The sequence below is a fragment of the Leptodactylus fuscus genome, chromosome 6 (genome assembly GCF_031893055.1).
Source record: "Leptodactylus fuscus isolate aLepFus1 chromosome 6, aLepFus1.hap2, whole genome shotgun sequence".
NCBI classification, from domain to species: Eukaryota; Metazoa; Chordata; class Amphibia; order Anura; family Leptodactylidae; genus Leptodactylus; species Leptodactylus fuscus.
In genome coordinates, this window is record NC_134270.1 from 89,964,655 (window position 1) to 89,984,483 (window position 19,829).

At 43.6% G+C, this 19,829-nt stretch overlaps 1 protein-coding gene across 2 annotated transcripts in view; it reads left to right on the plus strand.

Annotated features, from left to right (window-relative positions):
- ARFGEF2 (ARF guanine nucleotide exchange factor 2) overlaps positions 1 to 19,829 on the plus strand; it is a 145,110-nt gene that overhangs the window by 73,762 nt on the left and 51,519 nt on the right. For both annotated transcript variants that reach the window (XM_075276751.1, XM_075276752.1), the window contains 5 exons: positions 1,526 to 1,684; positions 1,840 to 1,984; positions 2,059 to 2,158; positions 3,288 to 3,328; positions 3,416 to 3,585. In XM_075276751.1, coding sequence (XP_075132852.1) covers positions 1,526 to 1,684; positions 1,840 to 1,984; positions 2,059 to 2,158; positions 3,288 to 3,328; positions 3,416 to 3,585 — 615 coding nt within the window. The remainder of the gene's footprint in view (positions 1 to 1,525; positions 1,685 to 1,839; positions 1,985 to 2,058; positions 2,159 to 3,287; positions 3,329 to 3,415; positions 3,586 to 19,829) is intronic.

Sequence of the window (19,829 nt, forward strand, 5' to 3'; positions counted from 1 at the left end):
GTAGCAAAAATTGTGGGTGCACGTAACCCCCATATATTCTTTGAATTCCCAGTCAGAAACTGGCACTATATACCAGTAGCAAAAATTGTGGGTGCACATAACCCCAATATATTCTTTGAATTCCCAGTCAGACAATGGCACTATATAGCAGTAGCAAAAATTGTGGGTGCACGTAACCCCCATATATTCTTTGAATTCCCAGTCAGACAATGGCACTATATACCAGTAGCAAAAATTGTGGGTGCACGTAACCCCAATATATTCTTTGAATTCCCAGTCAGACAATGGCACTATATACCAGTAGCAAAAATTGTGGGTGTATATAGCCCCAATTCTATTGCTAGGGGACTTGCAGGGTATTTCTGAGGTGAAGGTGGGGGGGCACACCGTTGGAACGGGGATTTGGGGTGTATATATGGGGTATACGGGAATACACTGTCAGTGTGTTCCATTCAGGATCCTGGGAAAGCTGGGTTGCGGCGATTGAGCCCGTCAGTGCCACGTTACACTGACAAGCTTCTCCCTGGAATTGAAGTTATATGTAACCCCAATATATTCTTTGAATTCCCAGTCAGACAATGGCACTATATGGCAGTAGCAAAAATAGTGGGTGTATATAGCCCCAATTCTATTGTTAGGGGACTTGCAGGGTATTTCTGGGGTGAAGGTGGGGGGGCACACCGTTGGAACGGGGATTTGGGGTGTATATATGGGGTATACGGGAATACACTGTCAGTGTATTCCATTCAGGATCCTGGGAAAGCTGGGTTGCGGCGATTGAGCCTGTCAGTGCCACGTTACACTGACAAGCTTCTCCCTGGAATTTAGCTCTTATAAGAGCTGTTGGTTGTCTTCTCCTTCCTATCGTAGCCTGTCCCTGCCTACCCAGAATCTAAGCCCTAGCTAACTGGACGGAAACCTCCGTCCCCGGTGAATTGCAAGCTCAGAATGACGCGAAGCTGGGCGTCGCTGTTCTTTTACATTAGAGGTCACATGTTTTCGGCAGCCAATGGGTTTTGCCTACTTTTTTCAACGTCACCGGTGTCGTAGTTCCTGTCCCACCTACCCTGCGCTGTTATTGTAGCAAAAAAAAGCGCCAGGGAAGGTGGGAGGGGAATCGAGTAATGGCGCACTTTACCACGCGGTGTTCGATTCGAACATGCCGAACAGCCTAATATCCGATCGAACATGAGTTCGATAGAACACTGTTCGCTCATCTCTAATCATTATTAGTTAGCCATTAAAAATAGTATCAACTACTGAAGACTCAAGTTTTTAGTTTTTTTTTATATTTCCTGCCCACTGAACAACACAGAACAAAAACAAACATTTTCCTTATATTTATGTTTAGCAGATTGCCAGTCTCCTTTTGCTCTAAAACTTGCTGCTCTTGGGTTGGACTTGATTTTTCATGTTTACTGTATATGGCAGTTCCCCTCATTGTTTTATTGTCTGGTTTTTATTTGGCATCCACTGTGTTTTAACAATTTCATGCATCTGACTTTGCTTCATTTTCTTCGGAAAGCTGGAAAGAGATGCGTATGTCCAAGCCCTCGCTCGCTTCTCTCTGCTGACTGCCAGCTCAAGCATCACCGAAATGAAGCAAAAGAACATTGACACCATCAAGACTCTCATCACTGTGGCTCATACTGATGGCAATTACCTGGGTAACTCCTGGCACGAGGTTGGTTCTTCCTCTTTGATATGAGAAATATAGCACAACAATAGAACACTTGACCTCAATATGTACTCTTTGTGTATGTTTCACCAAAGTTTCAGATGCAGCACTGAGTAAGAAGTTGATGTGCAAGTGGTTGTGTGTCTGCTTTCTTTCCTAAGGTTCTGAAGTGCGTCAGTCAGTTAGAATTGGCTCAGCTGATTGGTACAGGAGTTAAAACGCGCTATATCTCAGGAAGTGGACGGGAACGGGAAAGTATTAAGAGCTACTCTGCTGGAGGGGAGGAGTTCATGGGCCATGGACTTGGTGAGCTTACCTTCAGGGTTGATTGGATAGAGGGAATGTGCAGTCTCTATTAAGCTTATACTTGTTTTTTGTAGGCACATTAGTTGGCAGTGGCATAGACAAGAAACAAATGTCGAGCATCCAAGAATCTGTTGGAGAGACCAGCTCACAGAGCGTAGTTGTTGCTGTGGACCGGTAAGAAATATTAGACCTTCTTTAAGTTATCAGAACCACTGATCAGGTCTTCAGCTCACTGAGTTTTGCAAGTTAGTGAGGCTCTATTAACCTTCAGTATTAGTGATCTGTAACCCACAGGCTGTTGAAAACTCTTCATTATCATTACCAGTGGTCAAGTCTTACTGTTGCTTTAGACAAATGATGATAATTTAGACCTTCTGTAAACTTCTAACTTGGTTATCTGTAGTTGTGGTCAGGTTCTCAGTTCAGAGTGATGCTGCTATAGATTGGTGTGTATACTTTAGATCTCCTTTAAGCTACTGTTATCCGTACCAGGGAACACTCTTTTAGTCATAGAATGTTGCTGTTGACAGGTAAACGGTGCATTAGAACTAGTGTAGACTCTTCAGTCTCAGTTCAGATTGTTGTTGCTGTAGACCAGTAAGAATAAATTAGATTTTTGTAGACTCCCTCCTTTAAAGGGATTCTATCATGAAAATAAATTTTTTTTTTGTCCCGAACATGTAGGAATAGCCTTCAGAAAGGCCCAAAAAAATGGCCGCAGGCATGTGCAGTCGGCTCTGCCCGATGGCAGAGCAGACTACGCATGTGTAGAAGTTTGACCCCCAGTGCTGGAAAAAGACGTGGAGAGAGACTGTTCCAGACGAAGATGGGAGCAGCGCTGGAGATTTCTCTCACAGCATTGAGGTCGCCCCCAGTGCTGCGAGAGAACTCATTTGCATACAGAAGAAAACTGGGTTTCTACCGTATGGCGTCGCGGAGAAGACATCTAAAGGTAGAAGAATAGCCTTTCTTAAGGCTATTCCTACGTTTCAGGGCCAAAAAAAATGTCATTTTAATGATAGAATCCCTTTAAGATCAGTAACGGTGATCAAGTCATCAGTTCATAGAGTAGTGTTGTAAGGATATATTAGATATCCTGATGACTTTTTCATTCATAGAACCACAGCTTGTTTTATGCAATCTCATTTGTTAAACACAGTCTGACATATTTATTTACTCCCAGGCCATTTATCTATGGATTTATAGAAATGCGGGTTTCCTGATCTTAAGTCACCATATTTGACTATTGTAAAGTACTTGCAGGGTTTTCTGCCGGAATAATAGGAGTTATTTGTTTCTGCAGGATCTTCACTGGTTCCACTCGGTTGGATGGATACGCTATAGGTAATTGTAAATGCTTATAGTTTGCAGGTCTCTAGTCAGGGTATGGGATCTAGTCACACCGTTGCCCTCCATTACTTTGTCTTCCAGTTGACTTTGTGCGCTGGTTGTGTGCTGTGTCCATGGATGAATTGGCCTCTGTCCACCAACCTCGCATGTTCAGCTTGCAGAAAATTGTGGAGATCTCATACTACAACATGAACCGCATCCGACTGCAGTGGTCAAGGATATGGGAAGTCATTGGCAACCATTTCAATAAGGTGACTATTAACTGTTCTGTTTGGTTGAAATACTAAAATTTGGTAACTTGGATTCCATCATATCAAATTGCAATATCTCTTTCGCACTTAGTCTGTTGACATCCTGGAGATGTGGCTTTCCTTCTTTGGCTATTCCTCACTGCTCTTAGTCTCTAAGGTCACTGGCCTGCTTCAGTGAGGAGGTCACAACTCTGTAACCACTTTCATAAGTGCGCTCTGTCTGCTTCATGTCCCTCTGCTAGCATTCATTAGGAGACATTCCTGTGAGGGAGTGTAGGTCATGTTATGTCCTTTTCCAACATATTATATGTTCATGTTCTTAGACTCAACACTATGCATTTAGGCCCTGCCACTAAGAGGCTGACATAAGGTATGGAAAAAAAGTTTGCTGGAAGGAAGTACTTCCAAGGTTGTATTTGCTGGAATACTGCCTTTTCCATGCACTACACAGGAAAGGCAGCGGGAGCTTAGAGAGTTAAATGCATGGCTCATGTCTTGATGCAGAAAAGGGTGTCAGTTCCTTAAGCACTGGGTTGACTTTTTATTGAGGTACAAGGTGTTTTCCACAGATAGTGGGGATCTGAATAGAAGGGAGTCTGCTGAACTGGGGGTGAGAATTCTAGCGGAAGTGGCAGAATATTTTAACTTCCGGACTACTCATAGAGTATAAACGTCCTGAAGGTGGTTGCCTTGTTCTGACAGGACGTATTGGTACGTCCAATCAGAACACAGCAGCTGCACGAGATCGTGCAGCTGCTGATACTGGGAGCTGTCTGTAACTTCAGTCGGAGCTCCCAGAGAGAAGGCAGGGAAGGTTTATTACCTTCCATGCCTTCTCAATCGCTGTGTGTACAGCGCTCAATGAGCGCTGTATACACAGTTATGGGCACTGCCATGATGCGGTTGCCCTCTGACCCGGCGGTCACGTGAGTAATAACTATTTTATAAAGTTTGTGTTAAATAAAACATTTTTTTGAAAAAGTGAAAACCAGACACAATTTCCCTCCAATTATGTTTATATTTTCCCGGATATAAAAAAAAAATAAAATTAAAACATATTCAAAAATGAAAACAACATAAAAATAAAGCCCTATGTGTCACCGAATAAAGAGGCAGAAATTAGTTGAGACATATGAGAAAAACGTTACAGCCCTCAAAACTGCACATACAAGAAATCCCTAATGTGTCTGGTCCTTGACCACAAATTGGCCTGGTACTGAAATGGTTAAAGTAGTAATGCCAGGGGAAGGGGGTTTTGAGAGTCAGGCAGATATTGAGATAGAAGGGCCAGAGGGGAGAGGCTACCATGGTGGGTGGAGAAATGTGGATGCATTAGAATAGTTGATCCATTTATTGCAACTGAATGTATCTGGCCATAAAACTTCAAAAATGCACATTTTTGAAATGAAAGTTAAAATGTGTATTCCCAAATGTCAGAAGCCTAGTGGGCAAACTGGGGGAACTTGACCCTGATCTATAGAAGAACATTGACGTAGTTGGTGCTGCTGAGAAGTACCTAGATTCCTCACATGATTGGGCTGTAAACATTCTGGTTTTTACTCGCTTTAGCAAAGACGTAGCTAAAAGGAAGGAGGGAGGAAGTTTGGATGTCAGAATCATGACTTGGCATGAAAGAGAGTGTGAAAGAATATCAAAGAAATCCATTATACACCCAGGAGAATTGAGACTCCAAAGGACACTATCCTCTAAATCTCATACATATATATACCGTATATACTCGAGTATAAGCTCTTTTTCAGCATAGTTTTTATGCTGAAAAAGTGCTCTCAGCTTATACTCGAGTCAGGATCTTGAAGGACCTGCATAAATTAAACGAAAGTGGAGGTCCTTTAGTGCTACTGCTCTGTGATTGGCTTGTCATGTAAGGTCATGTGACTGTGATGTCATCAAAGGTCCTGTAGAAACTAGAATGTAACATCTGCAGACGTGGCCAGGATTCATTGTGTCTTATAGAAGGTGTCTGTCGTATTGAGGAGAGGAAACTACAGTAAAGTGAAAGTAAAACACAGGTATTAATGTCAGGGTTATTAATTTAGTTTCAGTAACTCCATGTGCCTCATATTAATAGCAGTTAACCCCATCATGTCCCTCGTATTAACCCCTGTGTGCTCCATATAAGGGTAACTAATATGTGAGACACATGGGGGTACTAATAAAGGACCTAAATTATGAAGATACCTAAGTATTACCTCCATATGTCCCACATATCAGTAACTCTTCTGTGAGGCACACAGGGGGTTAATGTGAGGGACACGATGTGGTTAACTGTTATTACTATGAGGCACATGGAGTTACTAAGCTGTAATGCACATGACCAGACTTTTTATCTGCAATGGTGGATTTCCCCCCTTAAGCTTATACTCGAGTCAATAAGTTTTCCCAGTTTTCTGTGGTAAAATTTGAGGCTTGTATTCGGGTTGTCTATAATCTAGTATATACGGTAAGTTTTACTTGATAGATAAGTCTCAAAAAGATTAAACTAAAATGTAACTCTTATTCATGAAAATATAAAAGCACATAATGGATGAAAACAAAAGCAAAAATACACGTGCGAGTTGCCTGCCTAGACCATGTTATTCTACTCACTAATTTTGCAATAGGTTGTGTTAACAGCCAACCCCTAAGGGTAATAATTAAAGGGGAATGATAGAGGAAAAGAAAATAAATTCATCCATCAGTCTCAATAAACCTCCACTGACAAGGACTGAAAGTGTCTCAAAGCTGTCCTTATACAGACACATTATCTCCAGATTCTCTTCTATAGATAGAGGATTTAAGACGGTGACTAAAAAATTACCTAGGTGCTAAAGATTGTTTTAGGCCATCCCTAAAAATAAATTATAGGGTAGCTCTCCTTAGCGTCTCCTATTGAAGCTGCCCTTATACAGAGACAGATTTCCAGATCCTCTACTATAAATACTGTATAGTGGGTTCGAGATAGCGATCAGCAAAAGACCTATGTGCTAAAGATTGTCTTAGCCCATCCCTAAACATATATTGTAGGGTAGCTCTCCTTAGCATCCCTTAGGGTCTCCTTTTGAAGCTGTCCTTATACAGAGACATATCTCTAGATCCTGTCCTATAGATATAGTGGATTTGAGATAGCGATTAGCAAAAGACTTAGGTGCTAAAGATTGTCTTAGCCTATCCCTATAAATAAATTGTAGGATAGTGCTCCTCCAGTATCCCTTTAAAGTAGTGATGCCACTTATACCTAGAAGAATTACACCCACTTAGATATCGCAGCAAACTCTACAACATGCGCTCTTATAAGAGCTTTTAGCTTTTTAGCGGCTATTATAAAATTTAAACCCATAGGAAGCAAGTATAATTTAAGTATCTTAACCCCTTAGCGACCCTTGACGTAACTGTACGTCATGGGTCGCATGGGGATGTATAGAGCGAGCTCACACGATGAGCTCGCTCCATACACGGCAGATGCCGGCTGTATAATACAGCCAGGACCTGCCAATAACAGCAGCGGTCGGTGCCCGAGCCGATCGCTGCTGTTAACCCTTTACACACTGCGGTCAAACGCGACCGCAGCGTGTAAACAGCGCAGGCGGCATGGGCGCCGCCATGTTTCCCCGATCGCCGCCCTCCTGAACGTCACATGAGGGCGGTGATCGGTTGCTATGACAGCCGGAAGCCTATTGAAGGCTTCCAGGCTTGTCTCTGCCCGAGATCTATTAGACGATGCCAGAGGCATCATCTAATAGAAGTGCTGGGATTCTGCTATTCACTGCAGTACTGTAGTATTGCAGTGAATAGTATGAGCGATCAGACCCCCTAGGTTTCAAGGTACCTAAGGGGTCTGATCATAAATGTAACAGAAGAAAAAAAAAAGTTTTTAAAAGTATTAAAAAAATAAAAAAATATAAAAGTTCAAATCACCCCCCTTTCCCTAGATTAGCTATAAAAGTAATTAAAGAACATTAAACATAAACATATTAGGTATCCCCGCGCTCAAATGCCCGAACTATTAGAATATTAAAACATTTATCCCGTACTGCGAACGGCGTAGCGGCAAAAAAAATAAAAACAGCCAAAAAGCGTTTTTTTCAACACTTTGCCTCCTATAAAAAATTGAATAAAAAGTGATCAAACCATCAGATCTTTCCCCAAATGGTATCAATAGAAACGTCATCTTGTCCCGCATAAAAAGACACCACAACCAGCTCCATACATGGAAATATGAAAAAGTTACAGGTGTTAGAACATGATGACACAAAATTTTTTTTCTATTTTGCAAAGTTTATCATTTTTTTAAAACTATCAAAACATTTCAAATACTATATAAATTTGGTATCACCGCGTTCGTACTGACACGTAGAACACAGGTAACATGTCATTTGTACCAAACAGTGAACGCTGTAAAAATTAAACCCATAAGAAAATGGCGCAAATGCATTTTTTCTCCAATTGCACCTCATTCTGAATTTTTTTCCAGCTTCCCAGTACATTGCACAGCATATTGAATGATGCCATTACAAAGTACAATTTGTCCCGCAAACAATAAGCCATCATGTGACTCTGTGAACTGAAAAATGAAGAAGTTATGGCTCTTGAAATGTGAGGAGGGAAAAACGAAAATGCGAAACCAAAAAATGGCCTGGTCCTTAAGGGGTTAAATTAATCCAACAGATATGGTTAATAGAGCAATTAAAAAATTAAAAATGGGTATTTAAAACCTCTAAATCCAAGAGGTCAGATGTAGTCTTTAAAAATTTCAAACGACTTAATAAAATCTGTAGAAGGGAAATAAAATCCACAGAAATACATAATGAATTGCAGGTGACAAAGGAAAGAAAAATTAACCAATAAAAATTGTTTAAATATATAAATGCAAAAAGCCAAGGTCCGAACAAGTAGGTCCCCTAAATAATGGTAATGGATACAGAAGAACAGGCAGTAGTTGGTGTCACCAATACATCAAACAAATACTAAACTTTATAAACAAAGAAATGGGCCAAGCCAAGCTAAACAAAATAAATGTCAGCAAGGCTTTGGGTCCAGATGGATTACACCAAAGTGTATTATAACTGCTGCATTACCCCCCTCCCTCCATATTGCGGACGGTGCCGCCATTTTGCCGGGGATGGCCAGCACCCGGAGCAAGACCCAGGGATGGTGTCCCGTTGGCATGACAGCCGGGAGCCTATTGAAGGCTCCCAGGCTTATCTGCCATTTACTTCTATTGCACGTTGCTTTATGTTTTTTACCTTAAGGTGTGTTTTTTTTTTTTTTTTTTTTTTTTTTGTTTAAATTTTGTTTTTCTTCCACGCAGCTTACAGCATAAGTATCATGTTAACTTTTTTTTCTGTGGATCAGTACAATTGTGGCAATATTTGGGGCCACATAGTGCTCAGTGGTTAGCACTGCAGCCTTGCAGCGCTGGAGTCCTAGTGTTCAAATCCCACCAAGGGCAAAAAAACCATCTGAAAGGAGTTTGTATGTTCTCCCCATGTTTGCATGGATTTCCGTCCCATATTCAAAAAAAAAAAGATATACTGATAGGGAAAATTGTACATTGTGAGAGCTTACAATCTACATTTAAAAAATAAATTATGGCGATATAAAAAAAAAAATTTTTTAATTTTTTTGTGACTAGTGTTGTAGAACAAAAAAACCATTTGGAGAAGGAAATAATTTATTTTTGCATCGCCATCTTCTGAAAAAGAGCCCTTAGCTCTGACCCGCGCGGTAGCGTCACCGTAAAGGGCGAGCACCTTGCCCAAAAATCTCAAACCCACCCCAATCTGGCTGAGCGTTTCATTCAGGAAGCACCAGTGAACCCGGTCAAACGCCTTTTCGGCGTCGAGTGACAACAAGTATAGAGGTAGCTTGGAAGACCGAGCCGTCAAGACAGCCAGCACCATTTTGCAGACATTATCCCGAGCTTCGTGACCGTAAATAATGCCAACTTGGTCATTATGAACCAAGGCCGGCATAAGGGGGGGCAATCTATTCGCAAGCAATTTAGCAAAAATTTTGATGTCAATATTGATCAGGGAGATTGGGCATTAGCTGGCTGGAAGGGCGGGGTCCTTATGCGCGACATTACAAGGGCCAGGGAGTCGCGAAAACATTTGTAAAAACGTGCGGTACAGCCGTCCGGGTCAGGGGATTTACCCGTAGGGGAATCCTTAATGGCAAGGGAAACTTCCTCTAAAGAAAAGGGCTCCTTGGTGTTCGAGGGGGCAGGGAGAGGGGTGTTGGAGATGTATTTCCGAATCTTATCACGGAGGGCCGACGGAGCAAGATCTGCGAAATGACCACGGATGTTGTATAAGTCCTCATAAAAGGAGCGGAACTCCGCAACAATATCGACGGGGTTAGGGAGCATCCGGCCTGTTGCGTTCCAAACCTGAGGAATATACGAGGGAGGGTCACGAGGATGAAGTAGTCGAGCCAGGGAACGGCTACACTTGTTTGCAAACTCGTAATAATGTTTACGGGTACGGTCCTTAGCATGCAGAAACCGCTAGTCAAGGAAGGAACGGAGTTCCTCCTGTGCATTAAGTAGTTCAGTAAGAGTAGTCTGGGACCTGGTGCGCTTGTGGGAGGACTCCAACGAGTGAATATGCTGAAGACGACCCGCAATCCAACGTAACGTTCCTTTTTACGGCGAGACCTGTGTTGGATCAGAATCCCACGAACACCTCATTTTAGTGCCTCCCATTGCAATGGGGGGGGGGGGGGGGCAGTAGGGTCATGCTTGTGAATCGAGAGAAAGTCCTCAATGGCCGCAGCAATAGCAGACCTACAAGTGGTATTTTTCAGAAGGCTCTCATTAAGCCGCCACATAAAGGGGCGACGCGCTAAGCCCGGGATCTCAAGAGAGAGGTACACGGGAGCATTATCCGACCAGAGGGCTGAATCGATGTGGACAACAGGGGACCAGGAAAGGGCATGATGACTAGTGAGAAAGAAATCTATACGACTATAAGAGTTATGGGCAGGGGAATGGTAAGTATAATCCCTGCCCTGGGGGTGTAGAATGCGCCAAACATCGACCAGCTGGGAGCGATGAAGAGCAGTAGCTAGACGGCGCATCTGAGAGGAGGCATGGGGGGGTCGGGGGGTAGAGGAGTCGACCAGCGGGTTCAAAACAAAATTAGTCACCCCCTAGAACTACCACACCTTCACTAAAGTCCGCCAACCTGCTGGTCAAGGATTTACAATAAGCCAGTTGACCCTGGTTTGGGAGATAACAACCGGCAACACTAAGGACAGTGTCCACAATGCGCAGTTTGAGAAAAAGATATCTACTATCAGAGTCGATCAGGGTGTCCAGTACCTTGTGGGACAAGGAACGATGGAGGGCTATAGAAACCCCTTTGGCCTTGGCGACCGGGTTGGAGCTGTGGAACCATAGAGGGTAGTGACGATTACGAATATCCGGCACATGGCCCGACCTGACGTGGGTCTCCTGTAAAATAAGAATGTGAGAACGCTTCTTAAGCAACTGATAGAGGATCTGGCTACGCTTCTGAGGAACATTAAGACCCCTAGCATTCAAGGTATAGAAATTAAGAGAGGACATGGTGGGGAAAAGCGAAGAAGGAAAAGAGTGGGGAACAAAGAGACAAGGGGGAAATCAGGAGGATGAGAGGAAAGGGAACTGGGGAAGAACGAAGACAAAGACAAACTAAGTACCAAAAGAAGAGAGGAGGAGCACAGAGACTAAGGAAACAAACAACAAACCAACTAAGTGGGGTGCAGAGAATAACTCTACTCAACAAAAGCGGGGAGAAGGCAAGAGTAAATGCCAAGTTCCACACTACAAAGTAGCGTGGAGGCCCTGGTGGGAAAGAGGCCAAAAAGAGGAGCCGTTGCCCCGCCCCGGACCCCTAGGCCAAACACTGGAAACTAGAAAAGCAACAAAAACAATATGAAACGCTGACCAATATAAAGAACAATCAATCACATTATTATTACAAAGTAATACAACAGGTGAGGGCAAAACAATAGAGGATGCGGTCTCAAAGAGAGCACAGAAGAACCGCGTCAAGAGGTAGACGAGGTAGCCCACACACCCCACCCCCCCAGAGCGCAGAGCCCAGACAAACACTCGGCTGCAAGGAGGAAATCAGAACAACACCAGTTCTAGTAATCAGGTAGAGGCAGCTGACACCGCATTTTGGGAATCCGCAACTGGAGAGGTCCGATCCCTGCGGTGTCTCTGGGAACGGGCCGGAGGGGCCGAGAGGAGATCACCAGGGAATGGAGGCCATGAGAGAGCGGGAACAGACGGCAGGCCCAGGGCAGAGGCAAAGTCAAAATGCTTGTCAGGGTGGGACAGGGACACGATGCGTCCGCCATGGCGGACCTGAAGTCGAAAAGGAAAGCCCCAGGTGTATTGCACTTAATGCTGAGTCAGGATATCTAGGAGCGGCTTCAGCGCTCTCCGTTTGGCAAGGGTCAAGCAGGACAAGTCCGGGAGCAGTTGAATCTCGGAGTTCTGAAACAAAACCTGTGGAGCCTCCCATGCCTTGCGCATAATGGCTTTCTTCAGCTGGTACCTGTAGACCCTGCAGATGACATCCCTGGGTCAGGAGGAATCAGGTGGACGTGCACCCAGAGAATGGTGCGCACAATCAAGTTCAATATGAGAGTCCTGGGGGGCTCCCAACAGAGAATTACGCAGGGCCAGCGGCATCTCGCCATTTGGTTTGCATATGTGAATACAGACCCGGCATCCGCTGTAATAGAGAGGCGGATGCTGTGGAGTGTAGACGCCGGCACAGATGCCTGCAACATCGCCATGCTCCTGCCCTGCATGAAGCCAGCAGCGGCAGAAGCGATGCTGTTATTCCGCTCCTTCCCCCCAGAATAGCAGCATCGCTCCTGCCGCTACTGGCTTCATGCAGGGCAGGAGCATAGCGATGTTGCAGGCATCTGTGCTGGCGTCTAACCATCCCCGGCATCCGCCTCTCTATTACAGCGGATGCTGGGTCCGTATTGGCGGCCCCTTCCCCCCCCCCAAGAGTAAACTACCCCCTCTTCCTCCAGGCTCGCTCCCGTGCACTTAGCCCCTCCTCCCTCCCCCCTCAGAGCAGCAGATACATCACTTGACTTATGACCAGATAAGTCAAGGGATGTGTCAAAAAAAAAGAATAAAGTAAGATAGTGGACAAACAAAGCAGTTTTGCTGAAGCAATATATTTAGGGTAAGTCTTACATTCACATTAACAAGCAGTATACATAGGATCCTTGTGATGGGACAACCCCTTTAATGCCCTAATGTCATTGGGAACAAGAGCCGTGATATTTGTACAATATCATGGCATAATATCTGAATTAGCATTAAATATTAGAGATGAGCGAATATGAGTAGGTATTCCATCGAATATCAGGCTATTCGACATATTCGATTTCGAACAAATACCACGCGGTAAATGCAGTAAAAATTCTTATCCCCCCCCCCCACCTTCCCTGGCGCTTTTTTTGCACCAATAACTGTGCAGGGAAGGTGGGACAGAAAGCAGAAAAACGTAGGCATCGAAAAACATAGGAAAAAGTCTTTGTCTAAATCAGGTGACCTCGGATTTATAAGAATAGTGTCAGCCATGTTCGTGTCAGATGCGGTTTGGTGACAAAGGGAGAGACTTCGTGATCAGGGTCAGAGAGAGATTTTAGCTTCTGCTAGGCAGGAAAACTGAAAACGAACAGCTCTTTGCATAGCTAAACTACTTAAACAGTGTATATACACCACTAGTATATACACTAAGCTCCTGAAATTTCACAAAAGCCCTTTTTAGGGCTCAAATTCTCCACAACTGGTATACCTGTTCCATAGGGGTGAGAAGAAAGCTTTATACTGTCATCCGGTATATACGCCCAATATGCAGTCTTGGCCAAAAGTATTGGCACCCCCTGCAATTCTGTTAGATAATACTCATTTTCTTCCAGAAAATGATTAAGCACAAACTCTTTGGTATTAATATCTTCATTTATTTTGCTTACAATGAAAAAAACACAAAAGAGAATGAAAAAAAAATCAAATCATTGATCATTTTACACAAAACTCCGAAAATGGGCCGGACAAAGTATTGGCACCCTCAGCCTAATTCTTGGTAGCACAACCTTTAGACAAAATAACTGCGAACAACCACTTCCGGTAACCATCAATGAGTTTCTTACAATGCTCTGCTGGAATTTTAGACCATTCTTCTTTGGCAAACTGCTCCAGGTCCCTGAGATTTGAAGGGTGCCTTCTCCAAACTGCCATTTTGAGATCTCTCCACAGGTGTTCTATGGGATTCAGATCTGGACTCATTGCTAGCCACTTTAGAAGTCTCCAGTGCTTTCTCTTGAAGTGTGTTTTGGGTCATTGTCCTGCTGGAAGACCCATGACTTCTGAGGGAGACCCAGCTTTCTCACACTGGGCCCTACATTATGCTGCAAAATTTGTTGGTAGTCTTCAGACTTCATAATGCCATGCACACAGTCAAGCAGTCCAGTGCCAGAGGCAGCAAAGCAACCCTAAAACTTCAGGGAACTTCCGCCATGTTTGACTGTAGGGACCGTGTTCTTTTCTTTGAAGGCCTTTTTTTTTTTTTTTTTCCTGTAAACTCTTTGTTGATGCCTTTTCCCAAAAAGCTCTACTTTTGTCTCATCTGACCAGAGAACATTCTTTCAAAACGTTTTTGGCTTTCTCAGGTAAGTTTTGTCAAACTCCAGCCTGGCTTTTTTATCTCTGGGTAAGAAGTGGGGTCTTCCTGGGTATCCTACCATACAATCCCTTTTCATTCAGACGCCGACGGATAGTACGGGTTGACACTGTTGTACCCTCGGACTGCAGGGCAGCTTGAATTTGTTTGGATGTTAGTCGAGGTTCTTTATCCACCATCCGCACAATCCTGCGTTGAAATCTCTTGTCAATTTTTCTTTTCCGTCCACATCTAGGGAGGTTAGCCACAGTGCCATGGGCTTTAAACTTCTTGATGACACTGTGCACAGTAGACACAGGAACATTCAGGTCTTTGGAGATGGACTTGTAGCCTTGAGATTGCTCATTCTTCCTCACAATTTTGCTTCTCAAGTCCTCAGACAGTTCTTTGGTCTTCTTTCTTTTCTCCATGCTCAATGTGGTGCACACAAGAACACAGGACAGAGGTTGAGTCAACTTTAATCCGTTTCAACTGGCTGCAAGTATGATTTAGTTATTGCCACCACCTGTTAGGTACCTCAGGCAAGTAACAGGTGCTGTTAATTACACAAATAAGAGAAGCATCACATGATCTTTCAAACGGTGCCAATACTTTTGTCCACCCCCTTTTTTATGTTTGCTGTGGAATTATATCCAATTTGGCTTTTTGACAATTCTTTTTGTGGTTTTCCATTGTAGACAAATTAACCCCTTCCCGCCGATGGCACTTTTTGACTTCCTGGCCAAGCTCGATTTTTCATAACTGCCACGTGTCTCTTTATGTGGCAGTAACTCTGGAACGCTTTGACTTACCAAAGTGATTTTGAGATTGTCTTATCGTAACACATTGTACTTCATGTTAGTGGTAAATTTTGGTTGATATGTTTTGTGTTTAGTTATGAAAAAATAGGAAATTTGGTGGAAATTTTGAAAAATATGCATTTTATAAAGTTTTAAATGATGTGCATTGCATACAGATAGTCAGACCGCCAAAATTATATCATAAATCTAATGTCCCAGATCTCTGCTTTATGTCGGCATCAAACTTTACTCACCCTTTTATTTTTTACGGACATTAGAAGGTTTACGAGTGAAACAACAATATTCAAAATTTTCAAGAAATTTCCAAAACCCATTTTTAAGGGACTAATCCAGTTATGAAAGGGTTTTGAAAGACCCTTGTATTAAAGCCCCCCATAAATCACCCCATTTTCAAAACTGCACCCCTTAAATAAGCCAAAACAACATATACCTAGTATTTTAACCCTATAAGTGCTTAACAGGAATTAATACAAATTGGAGGTGATATTTTCAAATTTGATTTTATTTTACTAATATTTTCGTTTAGCCCTAGAATTTGCACATTCACAAGGGGTTAAAGGAGAAAACACCCCCCACAATTTATGCAAGTTCTCCCGACTACCACAGTACCCCACTTGTGGGTGTAAACTAATATATGGACACACAGCGAGACACAGAAGGGAAGGCGCGCCAAGGAGCTTTTGGAGGGCAGATCTGGCCGTGATCAGTTTCAGGAACCATGTCGCATTTACAAAGCCCTTGAGGTATCAAAACAGTGGAAACCTCTAGAAAGTGACCCCATTTTGAAAACCGCACCCCTCAAAGAATTTATCAAGTGATGTAGTGAGCATTAGTAACCCCGAAGTGAATATTTAAGCTGTGCGGAGTAAATTGGGTACACCAAATCCCAATCTATTTTCCCACTAGCTCCTATGACCCGGGGGGTGAGGGGCAATCTGGGGATCAGCGCTGGTGTATTATCTCTCATAAGCTCTAAATATGGGGGGTCCCCTGAAAACGCTCGCACAGCTTATACATTTCCTTCTAGTCACAGCCACTTACGTTCTAATGATTTGGCGACTTTTGGGGTTTTTGTCTTCACATTGTACAAGCTAGATTTTTATTTTCTGGCAATGTGGCCATATGAGGGCTTGGTGTTTGCGGTATTAGATGTACTTTTCAATGCCACCATTTTGGGGCCTGTAACTTATTGACTACATTTTATTAACTCTTTCTGGGTGGGATGTAAAAGGAAACATCAATTCTGGCATTGCTTTTTAGCACTTATTTTTTTTCCCGCGCAACGTACAGCATAAGTAACATGTTACCTTTATTCTGCAGGTCGGTACGGTTACGGCGATACCTCATTTATATGATTTTTTTAATGCGTTGCTATTTCTGCAGAATAAAATTCAGTATAGGGAAAAAAATCAATTATTTTTGCATCGCCATCTTCTGAAAGGCATAACATTTTTTTTTTTCAGTAGACAGAGCTGGTTGAGGGCTTAATTTTTGCGGGATGACCTCTGCTTTTTATTGGTACCATTTTGGTTTTCATCTGACCATTTGATTACTTTTTATTGAACATTTTGTAAGGGAAAGGTGGTGAATAATCATTATTTTGTGCATTTTTCTACGTTATTTTTAATGACATTCGTCGTTCGGGTTAAATAGTGTTTTAATTTCATTGTTCAGGTTATTACGGACGCGGTGATACCAAATATGTAATGGTTTTTTTCTATTTTTATTTTACATAAAACATTGTATATGTGGAAAAATGGATTTTTGGGGCTTTATTTATTTATAATTTATTTTAAACTTTTTTATTTTTACTTTATCACTTTTTTTTTCCTGTCCCCGTGGGGGATTGAAGCAGTGATCGGCTGATCGCTGCTTCACTATGTGTATCTGCAATACACGTGTTACACGTGTATTGCAGAGCACAGGAAGCTGTCATCCTGTGTAGACTCACAGGATGACAGCTTCCATTCCTGGCAGGATCAGCCAGGTAAGTGCAGGGGGCAGCATGGGGCGGACCCGGGGTCACTGATTAGACCCCGGGCTGCCCCCTACGAACACCGACACCCCCCGAAACCGTTGTGGTGGGTGCCGATCGGCACCATTGTATCACGATCCCTGGAGATACCGGCGGTCATGTTGACCGCCGGTATCGCAGGGGTTAACACCCGCAATCGGACCTGGTTCCGACAGCGGGTGTTACAGGGCATAGTCAGTCGTGTATTACGGCTGACACCCGCAGCGCATGGTGCTCACACAGGTTCTGTGTGCGCACCATGCAGCCGCCGTAATAGTACGGCGGTTTGTGGGAAGTCCTTCCCAGTAGCGCCATACTATTATGGCGGATGTCGAGAAGGGATTAAATGACGATGATAATACCAAAGAATTTGTGATTGCAAATTGCAGGGTCTTCGCCATCAGAGATAACGCATTGCACGCTGAGGAGTCCGGGAATAGGAGCAGACCCATCCCAGCAGTATAGTCAGTGCACACTCCTGCCAGCTTCTTAGACTGTAATGATGGAGGAAGAGGATAAGGAGGATGAAGTTGCAGATGAGATGTCTTTGTCACACAGAGGCTAGCGGGGAAGTTCAGTGCCTCCCGTTGCTTCTGCGCGGATGGGGCGAAGGGGAGGAGGAAATGGAGAGTGACCCTTCCCGTGGGGGCAGCGAAGTCATGCCAACTAACACTCTGGCACACGTCACTAACTTTATGTTGGGCTGCTTTTTCAGTGACAAACGCATTATCAAGATCCTGGAGAGCAACCAATACTGGATTTTTGCAATCCTCGACCCCTGGTATAAAAATAATATATCGTCTTTCATTCCGGTAGAGGGGAGGGCCAATCGCATTCATGATTGCCCCAAGCAACTTGTTCAAAATATGATGGAAATGTTTCCATCAACTCTCGGTGGCAGAGAGGACAGTTCCTCCACGAGACTAACAACTGCCATCCGGTCCACACCCAGCAGGGGCACACACTCCAACGTCTGGGACACCTTAGTGGCACCTCCTCACCAAACTACCACCACTGAGGGGCCTAGTGTCACTAGAAGGGACAAATATAGGCACATGTTGCGTGAATACCTGGCTAACCACAGCCCTGTCCTCTCCGATCCCTCTGCGTCCTACACTTATTGGGTGTCAAAGTTGGACTTGTGGCTGGAACTTGCGCTTTACACCTTGGAGGTGCTGTCCTGCCCTGCCGCTAGCGTTTATCGGAAAGGGTCTTCAGTGCAGCCAGTGGCATCATCACCGACAAGCGCAGCCATCTGTTAGCTGACGCTGATCAAAATGAACTGCCACTGGATTGACCCATCATTTGCATGTCCACCAGTGTCAAGCACCCCAACATAAAGTTCCATGTGTGTCCTCTAGCTCTCCAGTTACTCCTCCTCCACCATCATTACAGTTGAAAACCAAAATTTAAAATCACCCTCAAGGGCCTAATATTATGCTCCGACAAGGCTCTATTAATCCATAGAGCATAATTTTATGCTCCTACAACGCTCAATTCATACCAAGAGCATAATATTATGCTGCTACAATCCTCTATTCATCCCAAGAGCTAAAAACTAAAACTCTGCTGCTGCAAGGCTCAGTTCACCCAAAGGGCCAAAAACACTGCTGGTTAAAAGCTCAACTCACCCAAAGGACCCAAAACTCTGCTGGTTAAAGGCTCAACTCACCCCAAGGGCCTAAAACTAAATCTCTGCTGGTTAAAGGCTCAACTTGCCCAAAGCGCCAAAAACACTGCTGGTTAAAGGCTCAACTCGCCCAAAGGGCCTAAAACTATGCCGGTACAATGCTCAACTTACACAAAGGGCCTAAAATTCTACTGGTGCAAGGCTCAACTTACCCCCAAGGGCCTTAAGCTAAGTTTGAGAGGGCTCACCCCAAGGGCCTGAAAAGTAATTTTTTGTATGGCTCAGCTTAAGGGCCTCTAACTTAATTTGTAAGGGCTCATGTGAAAGGCCAGAAAATTAATTTTTGGAGGTCTCACCACATTACACACACACACACACACACACACAAACAATGACCGTTAAGGGTGGGGGCTGTTGGATTTCCCATTGCCTATGCCACCTGTGGTTGTCATGGGCAACGTGATTTAAAGAGGTGCATGCTAATGTTTCTTTAGCTTAAAATTTGTGTTTCTGTCCATACTAATGTAGAGGAAAGAAGCATTTTTCCACTTTCCAATAGAGGTTTTATTGTGTGTGGAAAGTGTCTAGTTGATGCCTATCAACTAGACACTTTCCACACACAATTAAACCTCTATTGGAAAGTGGAAAAATGCTTCTTTCCTCTACATTAGTATGGACAGAAACACAAATTTTAAGCTAAAGAAAGTGATAGTGGAGTAATCCTGGGACTTGGGCGTGTTAGATGCACCCAGGCATTCTTCCCCTGCTGTTCCAGTTGCATTCCAGAGGTGTTGGCATCATTTGCTGAAGTGTCAGACTTGGTGACTCTCCTTAGTCGAATTTGGGTTTCCCCTGAAACAAGCATTTTTTTTCCTCATAGACTATAATGGGATTCGATATTCGGTCGAATATTGAGGGGCTACTCGAGACGAATATCGAATATTTCACTACTCGCTCATCTCTATTAAATATGAATCTGCCAATTTGAGGCTTTCTGCTCTCCAGCGACCAAAACAGCTCGGTGGTATGTCTCTCCCTGACTTGTTCCTTTATTATTTAGCTGGTCAGCTTCATTATATTAAGCCCTGGCTTTCCACGGATCG